The 26,893-nt window shown below is 42.2% G+C and overlaps 1 protein-coding gene across 1 annotated transcript; it reads right to left on the reverse strand.

Annotated features, from left to right (window-relative positions):
* On the reverse strand, positions 1 to 26,151 carry LOC311369580 (ATP-binding cassette sub-family C member 4-like; the record flags this gene model as incomplete). The annotated part of the gene is made up of 31 exons (XM_084487787.1): positions 1 to 84; positions 1,038 to 1,172; positions 1,781 to 1,886; positions 2,695 to 2,867; positions 3,198 to 3,287; positions 3,384 to 3,539; positions 3,644 to 3,835; positions 4,325 to 4,425; positions 4,697 to 4,807; positions 5,062 to 5,181; positions 7,546 to 7,696; positions 7,837 to 7,916; positions 8,261 to 8,407; positions 9,003 to 9,112; positions 9,340 to 9,377; positions 10,200 to 10,337; positions 10,589 to 10,768; positions 12,389 to 12,485; positions 14,640 to 14,726; positions 15,956 to 16,050; positions 16,745 to 16,936; positions 17,728 to 17,817; positions 19,227 to 19,328; positions 19,723 to 19,972; positions 20,353 to 20,478; positions 20,908 to 21,071; positions 21,630 to 21,719; positions 22,067 to 22,288; positions 23,385 to 23,505; positions 23,761 to 23,871; positions 26,075 to 26,151. The coding sequence occupies 31 exons, from the start codon at positions 26,149 to 26,151 to the stop codon at positions 1 to 3; spliced, it is 3,936 nt and encodes a 1,311-aa protein (XP_084343913.1).
* Between the last annotated feature and the right edge of the window lie 742 nt (positions 26,152 to 26,893).

The raw sequence follows: 26,893 nt of genomic DNA on the forward strand, positions 1-26,893 counted from the left end.
TTACATGGCCGTCCCGTGGAACACCACGTTGCCGTTGGTGGTGCTGCCGTGTTTGTTGATGGTGTGACTCCTGTTCTCGTAGGCCTGGGGAACAAGAGGGGGAGAGATTTTGAAATGTTTCTTTTGCATTCTTGTGAAGGAATAATCTAGCCTGGTCCTACCAGACTCTCGTACTTCATTTCATTTGCACAGAGAGTAGTACTAAAGGGAAATCAAAATTGAGTGGAAGTACGTAGGCAGGCGGTGACAGGCTAGGAATAATCCTGGGTCTCCTGGGAAATCCTGGGAAAATCCAGCGTTCTGTTGCCGTATCAATACTTGTGCCCAACTCTGCAGTTTATTTTTTTCAGTTTTGGAGTATCATGTACAATATTGTAGATCAGGCTCAGACACTTAACAATGCTTTTTACATGCACTTGTTTGTCGTTGTTTACATTGTCTGTCTGTACCTGCGAATTTGGAAGTATATGGAAAATCTTTTTTCAATACTTCTCAATACTGTCCACCCAGATGTATGATTAACAACAATTCAAAAACTCATCGGCCTCACACCTATTGGATAGTTGTAAAGTGTTTTACTTGTGTTGCGCAATTTAGAAATCTCTGTGAAATCTCACACATAAGTATGAATCTTAAGTGTTGTCACTATTTGATTTGGATTCTTGGGTCACGACTCAATTCAAAAATAGATTCTCAATTCAAACTGATTCTAAATTTAAAATTGATTCTCGATTCAGTACATAGGGGAGCTCATTTCCTGATCTACTCCAGGCTCAGTATGCTAGGAAAGACGGTGTGGCAAATTATGGTATAAAGTGTGCATAAGATGATGTATTTTATATATTTGAAAAAGTAAAATCAACTGATTGCAATAATGTAAACACAGAACCCCTAATATATATACTATAACTAGTAACGCTGCACTTTTTGTCTTCACTCAAATTTGTATTGTGTGCTTTGATCGTCCTCACTTGCACTAGAAGTGAACTCACTTGAAGTGTCTGATTAGTGTCTCAATGAGAACCTCCAGGACTCACCTGCTTCGCGAGGGCCAAGAGGTCCTCGGCCCCCTGCTGTCCGGTCTGCTGCACCATTTTATAGAAGATGCCCTCAGGGTCCTGCAGGAGGGTGTAGGGCGCGTCGTAAGCCTGGATCTCCCCCGCGTCGAGCACCTGGACACACAGTGGTCTCTCAGGTCAAACTGCTCCGTAATGACAGGTAAGGAACACTAAAGCAGAGCTGCCATGATGGCATTGAGGGTCTTTTGTCCTCTTGTCAACCCAACTCAGACTTTTGACACAAGACATGCTTATGTTTTCTTGCAAGGTTGTGTTTGATAAGCGGATTTCCAAAGATGTTTGCGGTTCACCAATCAAAGGTCCTCAGAATCGCTAGCTTCACCTTTACCGCACAGTTGGTACTCATGGTAACTGGTCAAGAACCGTAGCTTAAAACCAGCATGGCTGGTACAGTACAGTAGACTTAAGTTCCTGTAAGGTAAGGGTTCGACAGGAGGGGGATTAGGAGGAGTAGTTAGGAGGAACAAGCAGGAGTGAGGAGAAGTGGGAGGAGGGGTGAAGAAAGTGAGGAGGAACTAATAGGACAGGGAAGCTAAAGATGCAGTTGGGAGGAAGGGGGCAGAGTTAGGAAGGACGAAGGAGAAGTGTTTTAAGGAAGTGAATGGTAGGAAGAGAAGGGTAGGAGTTAGCTGAAGACTCGAGGTGGCCAGGAGTAGTAGTAGTTAATGGTGTGGTTGCTAGAGGAGAAGAGGGTCACTTACCATGATGCGGTCACTGTCTATGATGGTGTTGAGCCTGTGAGCGATGGTGAGCACCGTGCAATCTCTGAAGTTTTTCCGGATCGTCCTCTGGATCAGCTCGTCCGTCCTATGGCAGAAAATAATACACTAAGGCTGTGTCCCAATCCAGGGGCTGCATCCTTCAAAGGACGCGGTCAATGAAGGTGTGGCCTTCATAGACCGCGAAGGCCACACCGAAGGCCGAACAAGCGTTGTTAAATGAGACAGTCTAGCCTACAGAGCATTTCCAGATTGCGTAACAAGCCACTAACGTCCTTTACCTTGCATGACCACGCGCCGCTCCTGTCTCCTAGCAACCCTGACATCTGTGGTTCAAATCGGACAGCGGAGGAGAAATATGGAGCCAGAAATCATAATTTTATTTGTTATGTTTTATCTATTGAGTGGGAGAAGAGTGGGAGAAGATTCACTGCCGGAGCCGGCGGGTGAAGAGGAAGAGAGGACGTTGGTGTAACGTTAATTAGTTTATATGGCTAGCGTTATTGTCATTGAACTTTGACAATAAAGTTACATATTTAAAATGGTCCCAACCTTACTTTCATATAAAAAAAATGTTTTTACATAGTTTTGTCATTAAATATGTATTCGCTGCAGCTGCCGCTTCTCCGCGCCATGAATCTTGGGATACGTTGGGCCGTGAAGGATCCACCCGGTGGATCTTCAAATCCGGGAAAAGAAGGCTGCATATCTCGGCCGCATTTGAAGGAGCCTTCGAAATGGGACAGCCTTAATGCGCCGCTGTGACGTAAGTGGTTCGAAGGATGCAACCCCTGAATTGAGACACAGCCTAAGACTTGAAGATCAACACGGAGCAACAGCAGCCCCCCCTGGTCAAACACTCTACTACAAGTGCAGACTCCATCTGTGGCCGGTACCTGGGGTCGACGTTGGCCGTGGCCTCATCGATGATGAGAATGCGGTTCTTCCTCAGGATGGCTCTGGCCAGACATACCAGCTGCCTTTGGCCCACGCTGAAGTTGGAGCCTGACTCAGCCAGAAGCGTCTCCATCTTGGCGGGAAGCTCCTCCACCACAGACTTCAGCTGAACCTGCACCCGGAGAACATACAGAACCACTTCCTTCAACACACAGAACCACTTCCTTCAACACACAGAACCCCTTCCTTCAACACACAGAACTACTTCCTTCAACACACGGAACCACTTCCTTCAACACAGAGCCACTTCCTTCAACACACAAAACCACTTCCTTCAACACAGAACCACTTCCTTCAACACACAGAACCACTTCCTTTAACACACGGTATCACTTCCTTCAAAACACAGAATCACTTCCTTCAATGTGTGTGTTCATAGTGTATCTGTTCTGGAGACAGCGTTTGCGGTAACGGTGTGAGCAGGGGTAGAAGGGCTACTGACCTCCTGCAGAGAGTTCCAGAGCTCTTCATCAGAGTGCTGGCTGAAAGGGTCCAGGTTCTTCCTCATGGTGTCGGTGAACAGCACAGGATCCTGGGGAACCAATCAGAGGAGAGCTCAGCAACAGACCCTCCAGAATCATGTTATGAGCCAGCCATCTCCTCCCAGAAGGAGAAGGAGGAGGAGTACCTGAGGAATAATGGACATCTTCTGGCGCAGGTCGTGGAGGCCGAGCTCAGAGGTCAGTATTCCGTCGACGTAGATCTTCCCCTGGGGTTCTACCAGGCGGAACAGGGCCGACACCAGGGAGCTCTTCCCAGCACCGGTTCTCCCCACCACTCCCACCTGAAGGACACACACAGAGCACAACCAATCACACTACAGATCTCAACCGGGTCATCCCTGTATGTTGCAGAGTTGTGGCCGGCAGTCAAACCAAGATGTCCCACCTTCTCCATGGGCAGGAATGAGGCGTTCACGTTACGGAGGACCACCGGCCCGTCGTCGCTGTAGGAGAAGTTGACCCCGTCGAAGGTCACCAGGCCTTGGCTCGGCCAATTAAGCGGGGGACGCTTCTCGGTTTCCCATGGTGCTTCGCTCTCCAGCTCTGTGTACTCCATCACCCGCTCCACTGAGGTCATCTTAAGAGAGACAGTTTAGTTTTAAAAAGGGCCCCAATATTATATGTGAGGCTGGTTGGCCGTTTCAAAATCAAGCGACTTATATCGACATCACAAGTATCTGGATGGCTACACCAAATTAACATTACAATACAGGACCTCACAAACACATCTTAATTGGTAATTGACCCAAGTGGACCCCAGACTAATTTGGGATTGAGCAGTCCTTAAATATGTCACAGCAGATCTTCTGTGGGGGACGGGACAGACCGTAGGCAAGAAACTGAAAACTGAAAGGGGCGGAGTTATGCCTTGTTTCCTCTATCATAGATCTTCTATCGAAGAAAACTAATTTGCGTGAGTGGATAAAGCAAAGGGGGACCTCAGTGTAGTGCTACAATGACCGTTCCACAGTGTTGATTTGAAACATTTTTTACAGTTAACTATTGTGTGCCAACTTTGTGCACGCCAATCTCTCACTCTGATTTGTGAGCCTAACCACAGAATTACCAAGTTCTCCACTTCAGCAGACTGCCGGACTCCCCACTGGAACATCCCCACAATGGAGATGGCGTAGGACAAAGCCAGCCCCACATCCCCTGCACCAAGGTCTAACAGAGGAACAACACCATGACACGTTATGCCACCAATCAAAAGCATTGAGAGCATTCAGGCCATTCATTTGATGGGCTTTGTTTGCTTTTGTGTTGAGGTACCTCAATCCCAAAAGGATCGTCTTGAACCTGGAACACTGGCAGTTCAGAAGGGGTATTGTACCCTGAACACTTGAGGTTCTGAAGGGGTATTGAACCCGGACCATGGCCATTCAGAAGTGGTATTGAGCCCGGTTAACAGGAGGCAGTACAAGCAGAGTTTTCTTACCATCTCGGATCAACATGCAGGCAAATGTGAGGACCGTGACAAAGACGGCGCACAACAGGTCCAGCCGCATGGCGAACCAACGTGTAGTGCACAGTAACAGGTACCAGGTCTCTGAATGCAAAAGTAAAGTTTGTATTACAGCCTTGGGTTGATACAAAGTAATCTGGAACACAGTAAGTATTCATTTTATAATTTGGTCATAATTGATAACAGAAGAAATAAAAAAGTTGAGACATCACAAAATGGGGCTGGGCCCAGCGGTAACATAATGCTTTTGTTTGATTTCCAATGTGTCTAATACACATCATTTGCACAGTACACATAGTACAGTAATCACATGGCATCATAGAAAAGGGGCGGGGCACCTGAGTGCAGGTCCTGGTGGGCGTCAAAGATGTCCTGGTAGCGCTGCTCGGCTCTGAAGACCCTGATGGTCCACAGGCCCTGAAGCGAGGAGGACATGTGGGAGAACATGGGACTTCGAGCTGCAGGAAGGAGCACAGGGAGCAGGAAGTTGACCTCACATAGGGCAGTTAGACCCCCTCTTGGAGGATCGCATCATGTGACATTTTTCTCCAATATCATTAAAACCAATACTAATAATGCCAAAACCCTATTCGCAACTGTTGACAGACTGACCAAGCCCCCAACACAAATTCCCCCTGACCTTCATTCCACTCAGAAATGCAATGAGTTTGCAGCATTTTATACTGATAAAATTGAAGGCATCAGACGCGCCATCAATGTCTCCACTTTAAACAAAAATGTTGGACTACCACCCTATTCAGGCAAAAGTAACATGGCAATGACATGCTTTAATGTCATAGACTCTAAAACTCTTGTGGAAACTGTGACACAACTGAAGCCATCCACCTGTTGCCTTGATACTTTACCTACCAACCACTTTAAGAATGTTTTTGACTGCCTAGCAATAAACATATTGCAAATAGTTAACAACTCTCTCCAATCAGGGACTTTCCCAAAAGCCTTAAAAACTGCAGTTATCAAACCCCTTTTAAAAAAGCGGAGCCTAGATGCCTCTATTATTGACAACTACAGACCAATATCAAATTTACCCTTCATAAGTAAAATCATTGAGAAAGTTGTCCTCCAGCAACTTAGTGACTTCCTGGCATCAACTGGTTGCTATGACACCTTCCAATCCGGATTTCGACCCCTTCACAGCACCAAGACTGCCCTTATTAAAGTTGTAAACGACATCCGTCTTAACACAGACTCAATCAGACTCAACGCAAAATCTCAATACTAATGCTACTAGACCTCAGTGCTGCATTTGACACTGTAGACCATACAATACTTTTGGACAGATTAGAAATTTGGGTGGGGCTTTCAGGTCCTACCTACAAAATAGGAACTACTTTGTTTCCATTGGCGACTTTGTTTCAGAATCAACAAACGTGACATGTGGAGTCCCACAAGGTTCGATCTTAGGACCCTCTCTATTCAACATCTACATGCTCCCACTATGGCAAATCATGCAAAATAACAATATTGACCATCACTGCTATGCTGATGACACGCAAATCTATGTATCAGCCCATAGATCTGTTGTGCCAGTGCATTGAGCAAGTCAAAGACTGGATGTGCCAAAATTTCCTTCAACTAAATTAGAACAAAACCGAGATAATGTATTTGGTGCTAAAACCGAAAGGCTTAAAGTTACCCAACACCTTCACTCTCTGTCCCTGAAAACCTCAATCAAAGCCAGAAATCTAGGGGTTATCGTGGATTCAGATTTACATTTCGACAGTCAGTTACAAATCAGTTACAAAATCTGCATATTATCACCTTAAAAACGTAGCAAGACTTAGAGGGCTCATGTCTACCGAAGACTTACAAACACATGCCTTTATCACTAGCAAGCTTGATTACTGCAATGGTCTCCTTACAGGTCTCCCAAAAAAAACTCTAAGGCAACTACAGCTTGTTCAGAATGCTGCTGCTAGAGTTCTAACAAAGACCAAAAAATGTGAACATATTACACCAATTCTTAAATCATTACATTGGCTTCCTGTACGTCAGAGAATTGATTTTAAAATCATGTTGCTAACCTATAAATCCCTACATGGTTTAGGCCCAAAATATTTAACTGATATGCTTCCAGTACATAAGCCTTCTAGGCCACTAAGATCCTCTGAGACCAATCTGTTAATTATCCCCAGAGTCAACACGAAACATGGGGAAGCAGGATTTAGTTACTATGCAACAAATAGGTGGAATAAACTCCCTGAGGATTTAAGACTTGCCCCAACTCTGACAGCTTTTAAAACAAGACTGAAGACTTTTATGTTTGCTTTAGCTTTCTACTAAATCTTAAATCTACAATGCTTCTATTTTTTATTTTATGAGTAACTTTGCCTTTATTTTCTCACTTTCTAAAATGTTTTTTTTTTAAACTTTGCCTTTATTTTCTATCTATTTTACTTTTTACTTATCTATTATTTTCTTTTATTGTATGACAATTTTTATATGTGAAGCACTTTGAGTCTGCCTTGTGTATGAAAAGTGCTATATAAATAAAGTTGCCTTGCCTTGCCTTGCCTTGATACTTTTATGGTAAACCACGTGGCACTAGGTTGTCAAGGGTTCCATTTTGGAACACCTGTGGCTCCAACTTTGTGTTCTTTCAACCAATCACAGCATATTTCAAGTGACAAAATAGACAGCAAAGGTTTTAGCTAGTTGGACGCTAGTCTTACTAGCAAACCGTGTGCTAGTCTTACTAGCAAACCATGTGCTAGCTGCGGTAGTGCTGTGAAAATGAAAAGGGAACTGCTGAAGAACATAAGCATAAAGATATGAACCCAAGGCCTGTTAGGGGGGCTTACTGGTTCTCTCAAGTCGCTTGATGTCCCTGTAGGTCTTCAGGAAGTAGCGGCGGAGGAACACAAAGATGATGAGGAGCGGTATGACTAGGATTAAGATCCAGGGAACAACTGATGCCACCACTGCGATCCCACCGACCATATGCAGGGAATTCTGCCGGAGAAAACACGGACAATCAATTTACTGCATTGAACCTCATTTACCAAACTCTATATCTTTGTACCACAAGTGACGTTGAATACTTGATTCTGATTGCTGTACTAAATGTGTCCAAGGCAATTGTGAAAAAGCACCTGGCAGGCGTCCACAAATATCCAGGGCAGAACTACGTCCATCTCACCGATGTCCTTGGAGAACCGGTTCAGAACCCTGCCTGAACCACACAGAACAAATGCAAAAAAACACATCTGGTCCGAGACTCTCTGCGAAATGTCCGTCAAACACAAAGAATTGTCATTCCTCCAGCCTTGGTTTTCTTTATTTATTGATTGATTTGTTTGTATTTCACCAAAGCAAATTTGGATTGAATCACCACTATATTTCCTAATATATCTATACCACACCTGCATACACAAGCACATACATTAGGTTTAGGAAATATATATATATATATAAATATATATATTTACCAGCATAATCATTAGATTATTAGATCATTAGACATGCATTGCACGATTTGGATTTGAATAATAACAACAAATAACAACTTATTCCTACCAATGGGGTTCACGTCGAAGAAGTGCATGGGCGCGCGCAGTATGGCGTCGAACATGCGTTTGTGCAGGGTCTCCGTGCTCTTCACCAGCACATAATAGAAGAGAATTGCCCTGACAAGCCCAAAAAGTAGCGTGGCTACAGTCAGACCTGAAAACACATCAGCACAGTGCTTTGCAATGACCCTGAGACACTTCTGGAGGCGCGTTTTAAAAAAAGGTTTGGAGGTACCGAATATATTTTTGGGAAATATATGCTTTATCAATACAGTGTCCCTTTGATCTTCAAAACATACTCATGATAAAATACACAGTCTTTAGAAACCTTACATTTTCTGGACACCACTTGGGACCAATGGATGCATCTCAAAGCTTGTGATTTGAACGGGTAAAGTAACTTCCCTTTGTGTTTTTAACATTAGGTCGGTTTTATTTATGTCATGGTCAATGACTGGAATGACTGCTTGTGTCTATAGAGGTGCACTGCTGTACCTTAATTGAAGTGACCCATTATTTATGGCATGAGCTGCACCTATGTTTTACCTACTATGAAAAGGACCTATTAATGGTTTCTCTCCCGATGGGAGACAGCCTTTTCCTCTTAATTTAGGGTCACTCAACCAATTTAAGTGTCTGCTAAGTGACTAGCCTGACTGGTGAATGGGATGGATCACAGCAATTGTGATCCATCTCATTAAGGCGAGCTGTGTTTGTGCTCTGAAAACCAAATGTTTTTTTCCCCTCACCTCCATAGATTCCCAGGTAAAAGGGTATATCCAACACTTCGGTGGTGTTGTTGTTGGTGTGTTTTTGGATTGAGGTGGTGCAACCCGTCAGGCTGCTTTGCTTATCGACCCTGGTGAAAATAAGGTCACAAACCTATTTGTAATGCCGTAATGCTGATTGTCTAGATCCAAAATAGACTAGATCCAAATATATGGCTAATTACAATCCCAGTTTCTATCGATTGTGATTCATCTTTAAGGTACTCAAGTTCTTAAATGCTATACTTTTATTCAAGTGAGCTGTCAAACCTGAAGTAATAAACATAAAACATAAAAACATGAATTCTTATAGATTTACCAATGAGACATCCACCAGTCCTGAAGGACGTAGGCCACCTAGATGGAAGAAGAGACAAAAACAAAAAAATAACCAAACAAAGTATTTCACCTGTTTTTCATTACAAAAAAAGTAGTTATTACAAAAATAGTTTTTACAGATAAATCACCACCGACTGACTACTCTGCTCCCATTCACTAGATTGCAGTAGGGTGCGGTGAGCCTAAATTTCAGTGGGGCAGAAACTACTGGTGCATGACCACACCCACAATTTATATGTATACTTTGTGCTACATTAAAACATCCTAACTACTACATGCTGGCGGAATAATTCAAGTTAAAACAGTTCTAGAATATGACCATGGGGCAGACTTTACAACCGTATAGGCGTCTTTTAGTGCAGATCAAAATCCCTATTGAAGCCTGCAGGGTTATTTGATAAACATACGGAGGAAAGCGATCGCTGAGCTGCCCTGTCCCAACATTGCATGACACATTCAACTATACTAGAATCACCACCATCGTCCAAAATTTTATGTCAACAAACCAAATATAGTTAGAAAGCCTACAGAAACTATAGATAGTTAATGTGATTAAAAATAGACTTGGAGCAATGATTTACTGAGGAACTATTTTTTGGGAGCATGCTATCACAAGTAGTTCGCTGCCCCACCTGCCCATATGGACGGCGCACACGCCTGCTAGATTGGGTTCATGATGTATGCAGAAACTTCACGTAAGACACAGTAACTATTCTGAATGTGCTTTCGGCACCTAAAGATGTTGTTGTTTCAAGACTTTTTTGGATGCCGTTTGGACTCAAGAGATGGAATACAAAATGCATGTGCTTGCCATCAGCTGGCAGTGAGCATTTAGCTTACATGAGCGGCTATGTTGGCCACAATGAGCAACAGCAGAGTAAGGATGTTAGCTCCAGCGCGTATGTACTTGTAGTACATGCCCATCCCGATAGTCCCCTGCAGACGGCTCTCCTCCACAGCTGTTTGGGTATGTTCTGCCTTTAGAGATGAAACAATATCACTGTTACTAATGGAGCGGCTTAGCTATTGGCCCTAATGTAGCAGCTAAACTACTTTCTAAACAGTTTTATCAGAGACAAACCGTGTTAGCATCTGAGTGACGGACAGTGTTAGCATGAAAGAGAAGAAGTGTAAGCATTAGAGACAAACAGCGTTAGCATCAAGCTATACAGTGTTAGCATCAAAGAGACAGTGTTGCGACATCGAAAGTGTTAGCGCCAGAGTCCCACCAGCATCTGGTCTGCTTCATAGTTGACCATGGGCGCGGAGGTGTTGGAGACGGTCCGGCTGCGAGTCAACTCCTCCGACATCGCCTGCTGCTCCTCTTCGTCCTCGTCTTTCAGCAGAGAGGTGAAGTCCAGTCCAGACTTTTGCAGCTCTGTGTACCCCCCCTTGGCCACCACATTACCCTGAGATGGACAAACCGCAGGGTTTGGCTAACGTTTCACATTTTACATACGTAACACCAACAATAGCACTATCTGGGTTTCAGGTCAAATAACAAAATTAATCAAGTTTTTACTTTTCTTACTTTGAATCAGAGATGTATAAAGTACTAGAGACCTAGACTTGAGTAAAAGTACTGTATCAAAAAAGTGACTTGAGTAGAAGTAGAGTGTTCTTTAAACACCCCACTTAAGTGGAAGTACTAAAGTATTCAAAATGTTTTGTACTTAAGTATTGCAAGTAGTTTATTTTAAAATGTACTACTCAAGTACTGAAAGTAAAAGTAAAAGTATTGTGTTATGTTTATATTAAAGAAAGCAGTCAAAAGTTTGAATATCATATTGTTTATATTATTTCAAATATTTAAACTGAAGGACACACAATAGCTTTGGCTGTAGCAGCAGTACAAGGACAGGAATACAATACAGAGCTGTCTTAAAGCTGTCAAAGGCCACATACAAGTGTTTATGTAAAAACAAACAACTAAAACATCTCAAAGGCCAGAGGGGTATTCCAAGAAAACGGCAAAGTGACAAACATGGGTATGTTAAAGGACAATTCCGGTATTTTGAACATTGAGCCCCCTTTCTGATTTGTCTAGGATGAAATAGAGTGGTTGACACCAAAATTTTGACTATTGGTCTCGGGTATTTGGCTCATTTAGAATTGCCCCTGCCTGGTTCAGAATGGCTGGCGACGTGCATGCACAAACCTGTCCTTAAAACAACCCTAAACATTCGTTTTCAGAAATGTGCAACTCACCAGGTGGTTAGTGGTGTTCATCCAAACCAAGCATCGTAGTGAAATACAGTTTCTGTCGTGTTTTATTGCTATTTTATCGCATTTTGTAAATCCCATTGATTTCTGTTGGAAGACTCTTTCTTTCCATTGCTCGTTGGCCGGAAATGGAAAGGGGGGCTGTTTACGTTTGGTTGTAGTCTTTTCACTTGGTTCTAGCCCTACTGTTGAGACAGAGAACCGAACGAATAGACTACAACCAAACGTAAACAGCCCCCCTTTCCGTTTCCGGCCAACAAGCAATGAGTCTTCCAACAGAAATCAATGGGATAACATTTTTATAATTGTAACGAGTAACGATTCAGCACATGAAAAATGTATTGGAGTAAAAGTAATAAACTAATCAAATATATTTAGTGAAGTAAAAGTGGAAGTAGGAGAACAAAATAATACTCCAGTAAAGTACAGATACAGCATTTTAGTACTTAAGTACAGTAGTGAAGTACTACTTCTACTTCGTTACTATACATCTCTGCTTTGAATGGAAACATAAAACCAAAATGCTATTTGGTCTAGTTCAGTTTTGTTTAATGTCTGTTAAAAGACTTTAAATAACAAGCAATATGTGGCTGAACAGAAATAGAAAGTTGTATCACTGATTGGATTCGTCCTACTTGTCCTAAATTGCAGAGTAATTTTTTCCCCCACCCCTTCTCAAAGGGTTGGGGTTGAAGGACAGAGTAAGTTAAGCGCTGTGTGTTATTGGTCTGATTTTGCCATGCATGAGCGAACATGACATGTAGACTGCTCTGTGATTGGATGGAGGAGGAGGGGGACGTACAGACCTCCTTGAGAACCAGGATTTGGTCGGCAGCTTTCAGGTACTGCAGCTGATGGGTGACCAGGATCCTGGGCTTGTCCTTCAGAATACCACAGATACACCTGGAGAGGACACACACACACACACACATACAAGTGTGTGAGTGTCTGAATTAGTTTACTTTTGTTTCAATTGTGCATAAAATAGGATGGAATCTAGGGCTGACACCCTCTGCACAATTCAATTGATCAATTGGTTGGTCAATATGCTCTTGTCTGACCAAAATGCTTGCCATCCATTGCGACCCACAATATTAAACACTTAAAATCGTGTCCTCCTTTTGACTACACAACGCTGCCCAATGCAGCACTCTGAACAAGAGTGGATTCAAAGCCACTACTTCCTCCACACAGCACCTAAGTTGTATTTTGGCTACCAGGTAAAGGCGAGAGCCTCCCCTCAAATAATCGTAACAATCTCTCCTCTCAAGCCAAAATGCCTGAAATGGAGTGATTTCTTAATGAGCAAGTGGGCGAGGCTTCTTAACATGCCTCATGGGAGCGATTTCCATTTCAATTACGTGCTTCAGATATTTCTTCAGATTCAGATTCATCTTCTTTTAGCGCCGTTAACTGGTTAACTGAAGTACAGTGTTCATAGGAAGTAAGATTTAACTGTGACATATTTCAGCCGTAATATCCTCACATAGCCACAGGGAGCAGCACCGAGCACATATAATAGTTAAGAGGTAATATCCTCACATAGCCACAGGGAGCAGCACCGAGCACATACAAGTTAAGAGGTAATATCCTCACATAGTCACAAGGGGGCAGCACCGAGCACATGCAGTAAAGCTGCAACACTTGCACATAGTCAAGAGGGGGCAACAACGGACACACAGATGAAGTGAGCAGGTTTAAACGTTGTAGAAGAAGCCTACCTTTACCTGTCTATATAAGCACGACTTGGACTTTTAGAAGACAGAATCTCTTGGGCGGCGTATCGTAGATATTATACTTAGAGACGCTCTGTGCGTGTTATACACAATTCCTCTCCTTTTGTTTCATAGACAATAGACCAAAACCTTTATCAAATAAAGTGAGTTAAAAGCGATCCCTCAGCCGTCTCCTCGCACAAGAAGAGCCCCATTTATTTTCTTGCTCCACTGGGGACATTACATTAATCGATTGGCCAGAGGTCTTGTCTGTTAAGGCGTGAAAAGACCTCGCAAGATATACTGGTAGAAGCAGGCTAGTGCAGAATGTGTACCTGGCAATAAAACACAATATTCCTCAGGAACTTTGAAGTATATCCAAAGGTTGTTGAGGCAGAGAGTTGCTAGCAGATTAAGGACAACAAATGTGTCCATTGTGTTGCTAAAGCCTTTGTACTGCAGGATTGGATGTGCTTAAATTCCTATCCAGGACTTTCTTCTCCCTCCCCCCACCCAGCAACAAACCTATCGTCCGACAGGAAGTGAAGGATTCTCATTTCTTATTTGATAATTATTAATAATGTGTCAGTTCTGTTGGAAAAGTATAACAATATTTTTTATCACACCCATTCAGAAGCGTCATCAGGGTAGCGGGGATGCTTGTTGGAGACTCTGTGGGTCTAATGGAGCCAACCACTTCCATATTTTTTGGGACTGTCAAGTAATAGAATCTTACTGGGAAGAGATCCACAAACATATTGAAAATATATTTAATGTGAACATTCCATTAAAATGTGAAACTATGTTCTTGGGCAATATAATGTTTGAAACATGGAACATAAAAGACAAAAAACTGCTGACCATACTGTTGGCAGCAAGTAAGAAATGTGTCACTAGGAAATGGTTAAAAGTGGAACCTCCCACCAACGACGAATGGATCGAAATTGTTTATGAGATTTATGTTATGGAGAAGATTTCTTTTTCCCTCAAAGTGGAGAAAGAAAATTTTTATAGGATCTGGACCAAATGGACTGAGTATGTAAAACCAATCAGATCTGATTTTATCTGACTATACTTGTGATTTGTGTGAACCTACCCTCTTTTATTTTTATTGATTACATGTAGGGGTGCGCTCCCCGGTCTTGTTGTTTTTGTGTTATTGCTTCCACCTGGAATGGTTTGGGTTCGTGGGAGAAAACTCCAGAAGGGCAGTATGTACATCATCATTGTATCCTTGACAAACTGAGTTAATGTAAGTGTGAAGTGATGTATGTGATGGAGGTCTGCCTTTCTGAATAAAAAGAGAATCTCCAAAAAAAATAATGTGTCAGTGGTCGTTTACTTTTCAAACAGGTGCCTCCCGACCTCGGCGTCCACGGCACTGAGAGGGTCGTCAAGGAGATAGACGTCAGCATCCTGGTACACAGCTCTGAGACACACACACACACACACACACACACAAAACATACTATACCATTTAGCAGTTGCTTTAATCCAACAATTTAAAGTGAATACAGAAACAGATACTGTGGTACTACAGTACTATAGCAGTTAAACATTTGATTCTACAGTACTATATCAGTCCACCATGTGGTACTACAGTATTATAGCAGTTAATCATTCAGTAACAGTACTAAAGCAGTCAACCCTGCAATACTACAGGGGCCGGTTGCACCAACATGGCTTACGGTTGTAAGCTAAGTCGGTCTTAACTCAACGTTCTATGTCTGATCTGATAGTTATGCCAGTTACACCATCTAGGCTTCAGCTGTTCTCTTGTTAAGACCGGGCGTAAATATTAAGCCTAGTCAGTGGCAGGTGTAAATGTCGGTGGCAGGTGTAAATGTCAGTGGCAGGCGTCAAGTCAATAGTCTGTAAAGTCTCTATAGTTACAATCAAAGAAAAGATTTGCTTAAAACGTTAGTAGGCTATAAGCAAACAATAGCGCGTCTAATATACCGAAAGAGAGTAGTACGGGACAGGACGAAGCCGATAGATATCTATGACGACAGTGAACTAATCGAGCGGTCAGAAGAGTATTCTCGCATCTAACTGGAAATGGGAAACCGGACTGGTCATCATGGCAGCGCGCATTGTTTAGCCTGGAATAAGGTGAATAGAATGAATGAATGAATCACCGTTAATAATGGTGTATCATAGCAACGTACGTTCCATTCTCAGTTCCATGCGCGTTCATATGAACGCGCATTGCTTAAATTCTGTCGTAAATTCCGTTGGTGCAACCAGTGTACAATGGAATTTAAAGACAGGTCTTAAGAAAGACCAACTAAGTCTTTACTAAGACTAAGCTTAGTGAAGACCAATTGGTGCAACCAGCCCCAGTACTATAGCAGTCAACCCTGTCTATGGCAATGCAGTTTTTTTTATTTTATATTAGGTGAAACGGTAAACCATGGGTCAATCATTATCAAGGTTTTAATGATAATTCAATCTAACACAGTAATAATGACCATCAGGAATTTTACCACGGTTTATTGTAAAACCGGCAACCGTTTCATCCCTATCGGTAACAGATGTTTTAGTGAAGCCAGGGGAGACGGTTACAGTGGTTTGAACATCCAGGATGGTATAGTCCTTTTAGCTCCGTCCTCTGGGTTCACCTCTCCAGGGTTCAGGTGAGGTGAGCATCCGACTCACCTGGCCAGGTTGACGCGAGCCTTCTGCCCCCCACTGAGTGTGGCTCCCCGGTCCCCGATCAGAGTCAGGTCCCCGTCTGGCAGCAGCTCCATGTCCTGGAGCAAGTGGAAAATAACTTCAGAACACAAATACACACTTCTGTACACGGCTGTAAGACGTATCAGGATGTAAGAAGACTAGCTGAAACCAATGTAAAGTCCAACACACTGACGCCTCAGGCCTTCTTACGGGACTGCCTTACATGACTGCTTTACAGTACGTTGAGGGTACATTTCAAAGGAAAAACTTCACTTTGAAAAGTACACAATTTCCTTCCGGGGGAGCATGCCCCAGGACAACCCCTAGAGGGTCCCAGGTCCACCCACCATAGTCTTACACAATTTTGTGGGAAACGCTGAAAATGATGTTGTTTGCGATGTTTATGTTTTTGCTTGGTCTAGTATCCTTGTTTATATATTTAATAACTTAAAACATTTATTTCCTGCAGAAAATGCAGTGAGTCCTGTAGTGCAAGTCAGTGTTGTGTTACTAGCCAGCCAGTCAGGTCTGAGCAGCATGATGAAGTGCAAGAGAAGTTAGATGAGGCGCTGGATGGGGCAGTGCAAGAGCAGGTCGAGGCAGGAGATGGACTGCAGACAGAGCTGAGTGAACCTCATCCAGGAGATGGCATGGGGTGAGTCATGAGGTCTGGATTTATGGATCAAGGATATCCTGATCCTTGATCATAAATATATATGCAATGTAAATGTCATTGAGCCAGGTTGTCAGGGTGTAGGCAGAACCACTCACCCTCTTGAGGGCACAGGCCCGCAGCACCTTCTCGTACTTGGCAGGGTCTAGCTCTTTGCCAAACAGGATGTTGCCGCGGATGGTCCCGGGGAACACCCAGGGCTGCTGGCAGGCGTAGGTCAGCTGGCCCTTCACCGTGAGCACCCCCTTGTCAAGGGGAAGCTCCCCCAGGATGGCACTCAGCAGGGAGGACTGAGGGAAGGGTGGGGGGGAAGGACAGGTGTTACAGTTGTCATGGATGCACTTTCCTTTCCTTGACAACCTTTTGACAAACACTCTAACGTGGCAAGCAAAATTAAGGCAGAATTTTGAGTTGGGGATTGTTATAGCGTTCTTAAGCAGGTACAATTTTTCTTTTTAAATGTTGTCGTCCTTCTGCCACAGTGAAATCACACTCTAAATCACACACCAACACTGGGATATCTCTTAATGGTGGTGTAATGCGATCAAACACGACGTGATAGCAAACACAGGTAAGGCATCATTTGTCGTGGTATTGACGTTATTCTTTCACATATAGTTTTATGAGATTAGATCACAGTATGATAATGATTATAGAGCTGGACTCTGTGGAGTCTCAGCTTTCATATGACATCTCGTTTGTGTAGATAGCACTACGTGAAAAATATAATTTTTAAGTACGTTAGCATTTAGCTTCTACCGGAAGCGCACCCAGCCATGGGCTTGAAAAGTAGAATATTTAAAAAACGTAAAAAAAAAAAAAAAAGTATTTTGGTTAGAAAAGTACGAGCAGTCAATTCTAAAGAAGGCTGAACAGTTTGAAATTTCAATGAAGTCTCTAGCTTAAGAAATGTACAAGGAGTTGATTGGTTAGAACAAGAAAGCCTGAAGAAGAACAATAGTGTAGCTCTGCATGCAGCACCTAATTAAAAAAGGAAAAAATCATAAATTCTTAAGGAAAAAAAGACAAATTCGAAATTTCGAAATTCCACAAATGTCTGAATGGATGGATGACCCCTGACCTTTCCGGCGCCCACGGGTCCAATCACCACCACCAGCTGCTTCGAAGTGACATTCAATGAGATGTTCTTGAGTGAGGGTGTGTCTTGGATCTGCACAGGGGAGTTAAAGCACACAGATGCACACGCACTTGTCAGCACCTTCATTTCATCATTTAGTGATTGGATTCACTCCCAGAGCACAATGCGCAGAAGATCCCTAGATAACATTTGATGTACTTTTGTTAAAAAACACATTATAGTGGGGTGCGTTCATTTTGTGAATGCACCAACCAATCAGTGTGGCTGTGTGAACGAGCCACAGACATGGGGGACAGGGCTGGTCCTCCCGACCCAAAGGTACTGGTTTTAATCCATGCCGTCCTGAGCAGGATGATCCACCCAAAGTCTATCATTTTAAATACACTGATTGTAAGATTAAGGGTTGATAACATATTATGAGACAGCATTGTTTAATGCATGTGCAAAATGGATGACGTTGAAATATAGTACACTGCCAAAAGCTAGACAGAAGCCACCCCGCCATCATTGCGGCCACACATAAACAGATGGAAAGGGTGTGTTTTAGTGTATGTACGTAGCTCAAATATTATAAATGATTCCTCATTATTGAGGCAAGTGACAGACAGTCCTGTGATACACAACGTTAACTTTAGCTTTTGCAATCAGTTGAAATTAGCAACTATTGGCAAAATAACGATTACGACGAAAAGTAAGTGTTTCATTCAGTGACATATTTTTGTGTCACTTAAATCTCATGCGAGTATCTCCTGAAAAGCTTTGCAATCAGGCCCGAGACTTTCGACAGACAACTGCAACTTGAATTGAAGAGCTAACCCCACACTCTTGTCAATGGTATAAATGGTCAGCATGCAACAGGAAGCAATTGTGGTGGAAAAACAAAATTTAGAAAAAACATGAAATGTGTGGCGGAATTTCCCAATTTTGCATGCAAGTTCTTGCCTTTTCCAGGACATTTGATAAATTTGGAAATTTTCTGTTTCCATGCCTGAAAAGCAACCTTTTAAAATCTAGGTTTTCCAGAACAGTTTCCAGGGAAATACATTTATGGCAATCATTGCAAAATTTTTAAAAGTCTATTCATTCTGAGTAAACAGTGACAAACTGGTTATATAAATGTATTAATTGCATTCAATATATTTTATTCATTCATCATTTCATTCACTGTTCACCCATCATCAACAAAGCACTAAATAAATATCATCTTTTACCTAAAATATGCTTAAACATGCTTAGAAAGGTGATGTAAGCTAAAGCTATAATTTGAGTGTAATTTTTTACAAATGGCCTAGCTATCTGAGAAGATGGAGAAAAGTATGGAGGGAGGGAGCAGAGAGAGGGGGGGACGTTTGTCAGTTTGGTTTCAAAAGCGTGCCCTCCTCTGCTCCCTCGCTCTCTTTACAAGTCTGGAATCAATACCTACAGCACCTTTAACCCTTCCCTCCAGACCAGCACCAGGGAACACAAGAGGTTTTGCTGACCTTGTCCCAGTAGCAGACGAGGTCCTGGATGATCACAGAGGCATTATTTTTCTGGCAGACCACATCGCTGCACTTGGGCGATTCCTCCAGCATTAGGAAGGTCTACCAAAAATAAAACAGACAAACAGATTCAATAATAATATCACAAGTAATAATAATCAAAGTACATAAAAAAACAAAAAAACAACGTGAGTAAGGAGACATGCATTATGCACAATGGAAAACTCACAAACTCACTACACTTGTCTAAGGAGTATCACACATCACATATCACGGTTCCCTTCCTGCACCCACAAGCCAAACAGGAGGACGATATATTAGAGGGCAAAACTATAGGAAAATACGTTTAGGTTTGGGAAAATGTAGGCAGAATCTTGATTACATGTGAGCATGCTTGAAGCACCCCAAGAAATCGTTGAGAGGTGTTTAGACTCGTCAGGCTCCTAATGGCCATCACCACCCCACCTGGTGAGGAAATACTGATGCTCCCCCTCACCTGGATCCGTTGCACGCTCACGAGACTCTCAAAGAGAAGCTCAATGGCCCTGGGGAAGTAGAGCGTGACACTAGTGGCTGTGTTACTGTACAGCAACACAGTAACGAAGACGCTGCTGGCCGTGATGGTGTTGCCCAGCTGCACGTAGATGGCGAAGGTGATGAAGATGATGACCTTGCTGGCCGAAAAGAAGCAGGCCAGGTTTAGGGCTCTCAGCATGGAGCTCTTCATCACGTTGGCAATCTCCTCCCTACGGGGGGACAGGGGGGTTTAGAGACAGCATCACGTCTTTACTCCACACTACTGTCTTAGCACACCATATATGTTGGGCTAAATATATGATGGAGGGATTATGTTGGTTGGTAACTTAACCCTAAGTAGTAAGCTACCAACTCCAGCTTACTAGAGTTGGTACAATCCGCCGCTGAAGTGTAAGTCTACCCATCATACATCTGGGTGGAGTACACACACACACACACACACACACACACACACACACACACACACACACACACACACACACACACACACACACACACACACACACACACACACACACACCACAAATGGACAAATTCACACCGGGGGGTAAGATTGGGGGCCATTTAAATGGTTAAAACCCCTCCTTACCCTCTGAACCGTGAAACCAGAGATGCAAAGGGCTTCTCCCAGGCATACATCTTGATGATGCGGATGCCGGACACCACTTCATTCATGGTGTGAATCCTGCTGTCGGTGAGCACCGCTGTCCTGCTCCTGCAATGTATCATGGGTAAAATACTTAACATAATGCCTATGCAGATGTAATACACTAAAATCAATGTCATAAAAGCTCAAGGTAGGATAGGCAATTTATTTTACAAGCATACTTTGGTCATAGTTGTTGAAAATGTCCAAAAAAATAAATAAATCCTTTACATGTGGCTGTGACATGCCTCTAATAAGTCGCCCAATCATTAGATTCAGCCCAAAAGGGTAAAGCTAGCAAGTTAGGCACATGTTTAGGGGAGTGGCTTTGTCTGGCGGGAGGGGTTTTCAGTTGGATACTTTTCAAAAGCTTTAATAATAAAGGTGCTTTATGATTAATGATTAATTTGACAGCAAAGTATTTGATTCAATAGCATCTGAAACCCTGCTGCACATTTGAATGCGTTGCATGATGTCGCTGAACTGCATCCAAGTTACCTGAGCATGGAGAACAGCCTCCCAAACAGGGTTTGCAGGGGCATCAGAATTATGGGGACTAGTATGCCAACCAAACACGATGGCCCGATTTCTGCCCACAGTAGGGCGACCACAACTGCTATCTGGATTGGCCCCATCCACAGGTAGTTCAGGTAATGAGTAAACTGGAGAGTAAAAGAAGAAACAATCAGGAGCAGCCCTTTTGTGGTGATGGAGAGGACCGCTAAATTGTGAGTGAGGGAAAAGAAAGATCATCATAGGTTGTGACTTTTTTGTCAGGGTCTATGATATAATGAACCTGTTGGACAAAAGAGTAGGTCAAAAAAGGAGTGAATAAATACATGTTACATTTGTTAAAAATGCACTATGTATGCTTAATGCTTACATTACTCATTTGCATATGCAGTTCTCTAGGACTCATCTTTAAAAGGGAAAAGAAATTTAGATCAAATTCAAAAATTCAATCATCAGTGGGTGTAGTCTTTAAGAGGCTCACTTATTTTTGGGCATTTAGCAACTACGCTTTTAGTAAAGAGACTTCACAGGGAATTAATTTGATACATGTCATAAAGGAGGGCTAGTAGATCACACTCAATGATACCTGTCCCTGGATTAAATGAGCTATGAATGCCATGTTCATTTGTCAGTAAATTGAACTGCATTCAGCAACTTTGAGCAAGCGTCTCAGCCTAGCCATCCTGTTTGGTGGATATTTCACGTACTTCGTCAAACTTGCTGACGTCGTTGGAGAGAAGGTTGACGATCTGACCCGTGGTCGTTTTCCCTGTGGCCGAGTTGCTGAGACACAAGGCCTGGAAGGAGGTAAGAACAGCATTAATGCCTAACACACTCCGGGGTCTTACCATAAATAAGTTACCCAATCAATCCCTGACCCGTTAAAAAATATAAATCTCTGTTTCCCTCCCTGTTCACAATGGTTCCAGGAAGTGAACTTCAAAAGCTCCAATAATCTCTATCTCTCTCAATCTTCAGAAGTACTTCTTAGGTTTAATGAATAATTTATGTTGCGTAACCGCTTGCCTACTCTCAAGTCACCTACAGCTTTAGCTCACTTCCAGAATTCCTGGTCAACTGTAGGTAAACTACACCCCATTTCAAGCCACAACCACTCTCCCCCAGCCCCGTCCAATAGGCTCACCTTCTTGTAGATCATGTGACTCAGGGCAACCCGTATCTTCATGCCCATCTTATCATATTGTAAGTACAGGTGATTTATCAACACCGCCAGAAGGGTGCATAGGGACAAGCCGAGGGCGTAGCAGAATGCCAGTTGTAAACCATGAAAGTCGTTGGGGTCATAGCTCTCAAAGTAGCGCAACAGGTACCCCAGCAGCACCGGCTGGACCAGCTTGTTCGCCCCCTGAGAACAGAGAGTGGTTACGTCCAGACGATCCATTAAGTTACATTCAGCAGATGCTTTCGCGTCCACGCAAATCCGCCAGTTCCAACTGAATGTCGATTGTCACAATCACATGCAGTGGCGGTCTTAACATAGAGGCTGCTTGGGGCCCCCATAGAAGGGGGACCCCCAACCAACCTAAAGAAAAATCATCATCATATTTTTTCTTATCATCATGAACTCTTCAAAAGCGTGCAAAAGATAAACACACAGTGACAGGAGGACTGGAAGGTACACAAGCAGAGGGTAAGGTAAAGGTTAGAGTCGGGAGAAAAGCCTATACATTTAGGAGGGGAAAAAAACACTAGAAGAGTGTATTTGGATTTCATTGCTAGCCATCTGTTGCCATCAATGAAAGCAGTTTGCTAGGGTTTCAAGTGAATCAGTTGAACTACACTGAAGACTTAAAGAGCCAGTGAACTCAAAAACATTTTTATTTTCTTTTAAAACATGGTAATATCTCTTATATGATTGTCAAAATAGTAATCTATTTCATTTTATCACTTTAACTTATAGACTAATAGACCCTAACTTAGAGATAAAAGAGTAAAATTCTAAATTTTTCCTGTCTCTGCCAAACAGTTGGCAGTGGTTGACTGCAGTGTCCAAGAGAGGGTTAAGCTTCTCAGACACTCATAGTATAACGTCACGGTGGGTGTAGATGTGCAGATCTGTGGAGCTAGTTCTGGAAAGCCGTTGAGTTTTCGTCCGAGAGAGGGTTAGCCTTTCCGTACACCTATGGTATAACACTGTGGTGTGTGGCACATTTCATATACAACATCGTTCATTATAATGCTCATACAAAAGGAACACAAAGTTGGGTCGTAATCATGGGGATAACCTTCGTTCCTGGAACTCTCTAAACACATTGTTTACGTTCATAGTCTATAAGCCATTTTTTATAACATATAGACTTGAGAGCATCAACAAAAAAGAAAAGTTTATCAGGGTAAAATAAAACATGAACAAGCCAACTGTTTGGTAGACAAAATTTGGATTAAATATCTGCCTGCATGCGTAATGAGTTGTGATGAGTCGGCCTGAATGCTTAAATTACCTCAATGAATGTGAAGATGCCCAGCACTGCACATAATTTCCAGTGGCAACAGATGATGGCTTTGGATAAGCTTGGTTCTTTCAGGTATTTGGAAGTCTTCAGGCAATTTTCATCCCAGTATCTGTTAAATTAGGTTAGATAGGTCTTATTGATCTGTGCCAGATCCCTCCACCCAGCTAGCAGTTGGAACCAAGATGGTTAGTGTTTAGAAAGTGCTTTTCTTAGCAAAAAAGCTATAGGCCTATTTCAAATGTATTTTTTTTTCTTAACCTTTTTATACCTGTGGTATCACTGTTCGTTTGGGGCTGAATATAACAATAATATGTGTAGTAAATTATTAAATATTTTTAAAAAAGTTTTACGCACACACACGCACCTTTGCAAGGTCTCCCCCAGTATTCTTGAGCGGTATTCCGGCAGAACGTCGTCCAAGTCCTCTCCTTCTAGGGACCGTTTGTAACCGATACGAAACAAGGGGTTCAGCCAGCTGGCGATGGAAGAGAGTTTAGAGAGACTAAAATCATAGCAGCCTATTGGCTTCCGATTTGTACAATCCAGTGTGGTCTTTTATGTTAGCATACACATTTTACAAGGTAACAACTGTACACCCAATGCTTCGGCATCTTAAAAAAACCATACAATTAGATTTACAAAATAGAGAAAAGGAAACAGTCAGGGAAGTCCCTTAAGCAGCTGGGAAACATGTAAAAAGTAAAAAAAAAAAAAAAAAAAAAAAAGTTGAATAAATCAAACTAGAGTAAGTGTAAATTATATACAAGCTTTGTTCAATTAATGTCCAACAAACATTTAAAATACTGGTTGCAGGACAGCTGTCTGGACGACGTCACATCAAGATGCAACCCATATTTTTTAACAGAAATTTCAGTATGGTATCAATCGTAATCAATTTCACTTGGTTTTGTGAACAATATATATGTTTCAGTTTTACAATCAAATAAATGCACCACTAAACATTTAGTCAGGTCAAGGTAAGACGTTAAATGGAAGGCATGTTATAACTCAATCTATTCCCGCAACATAAATAGTAATAACATCAACATTTAGGGTTAGGGTTACGTTGTGCAACTCCGATGGCACTTCCAGATTCAACCGATTTTTTATCTTGATAGTCTCTCACCTTCCTACTAAGAAACGAACAAATAATAATTTAGTATTGTCGAACTAAGGGAACTACGTTTCTCAGAGTATCACCACATATACATTGGCCCTCAACGCTAATTTCTAATGTAAATGTGTTTAGTATATATTTTTAGACATGTAACATGCGTATGCCATTATCAAACAATGCTTTTTGTATTGATAACATTGCTTTGGAGTTCACCTATATGCATTTCAGTTGTTGCTAGCAAACTGCATGCTGTTATTATGGGATACATTTACAGTAGGTTTAAAGGAAGCATAAGCATTATCTTTCCGAATGAAATAAGTGTGGAAAAAGCACAACCTACTTACATTCCTACCTACATTCTGAGTGACATCCACATGTATTACTCATCTACATCTTCTGCACCACTGAGATTAATCTTTGCTTAACTGACTCCAAATTGACCCCTAAAGCTGTGAACCTCTCTTTATCTTGCAAACCCCATCCTGATAAGAAGAGAAAGGGAGGGCTTTATGACGGCCACAAAGAAGAGAGGAGCCCCCTTCAGTCTCACTTTTACTTATACTGCCTTATATGTTAAGGTTAACTAGTTAATGTAACAGTGAAAGTTAAAACATTGCCTGTTTTATAAGTCCATATATCACATACATACACACAGAGCACTACGGAGATTAGTTTGGATTAATTAAGATTAATTAAACCATGCAGTTTTCTGACCATTTTTAAAAGTTAAGACGTGACGGAACGGGTCAGGCCAACACATTCTCAATCGCGCACTAAGGAAAGGAGCTAATACGGATAAAACAATAAAGACTGTATTGTATGTGTACATAGAATATATAGTCAAACTGGTTGCGTGTATCTGGATGATTATGGAGCAACCTGGTATCACGCGATTTCGTGCTCATGCTCACGGAAATGAATCTATTGAATCGTGTAGCAGAGAACGATTGTCCGACTTTTCTTCTTAAAGCACAGAACGAAATGTAAACCCATGCATTATGAATGGAAGCATTTCTCTGATTTTTTTGTGCTAAGGAGAACAACATTTAATTCAATGCATTTCAATCAATTTCAACTACAGAAGCGTGCAGAGTGCATAACTGCCACCTCTAATTGTGGATTATCAAAACAACAATCATATTTTTCATATTTTTTAAGCAGACCTCCTCAAAAAACTAAACTCATTCCTTAAACCAAGTCCCACACCAGAATGCAGTATTACTCAGTAATAGGTACTCAGTATTACGCAGTAGTTTTACAATAACGTCTCTAAACATGTGACAGGCCTACCTTTATTTGGCCTATTCTTTTTCAATGGGCCTGAATCCACGTCACATGTGAGTGTCATGGTAGCTATGGTGGTTGCTCCCCCCCCCCCCCCCCCAGTTATCGTATACATCCATATGCACTTGTTTACGACCTATGGCCATTATTTTGTTGTCTGTAACATGCACGCATATATCCTGAATTTAATACATGAACATGTTATATGACATAATATTCTGAACAAACTCCGAACATATTGATCCTATTTCCAATTCAAACATTGTTTTTGACTTACATGAAGAAAAGCAGTGAGAACCAATTTGCCGTGGCCTCTGGGTTGGTCTTCTCTGCTTTGCTCTTGACCTGTTCCATGGCGGTGGGCCAGTTGTGTTTGTCTGTGTCCCTTTGGAGTCACTGCATCTTCGCTAGGGATGCACATACAGACACTCAAACACTGACCACAGACACCAGAAATAACCTGATTGGGTTAAGGCAATGAAGGCAAGATCGCTATTGGCTGCTCCCGCATGGACGTCCCTATGATTGCCTTACGGCCTGCTCTCTACCCCCCGCACTGGGGCCTCATTACAGAAAAAATCCTAACTGCTCCTCCTAACTTAAGTTAGGGACTCAAAGATAAGAAAAATCCTAACTTCCTATTACAGACGGAGTCCCTAACCTGTTGGCCGTTTCCTATCTTATCTTTGGCCTCCTATCTTATCTTAACTTAGGAAATCCTAACTGTTCTGTCAATCCGATTTTTAGATCGGCAATCGTCAGGTTATGTCTGTTTCTGCACTCAGAATGTGCACGAGATTGATAGACCACGTTACGTTTAACGTTAACAGAGACTGTTGATGGTGACCTCCATGAGGTTGAAATACATGGCTGTGAAACCGCTATGAAGAGGTGGACCATTTATGCTTATTTTCATGCAGGCTGTCAGACTGTTGCCCTGCAGCCTGATATATACACAGAAAATTAATTATGTTTAGAATATGTTATAGTTTTGTATAATATTCACAATTAAATTTTTGTTGTAGTTAAGGCGTAGTTAGTTCTGCGGGAAACGCATTATGCGGTCTCAGTAGCCTCTCAGCCATTACATTTCTGT

Source organism: Micromesistius poutassou (assembly GCF_964030765.1).
Source record: "Micromesistius poutassou genome assembly, chromosome: 24".
NCBI classification, from domain to species: Eukaryota; Metazoa; Chordata; class Actinopteri; order Gadiformes; family Gadidae; genus Micromesistius; species Micromesistius poutassou.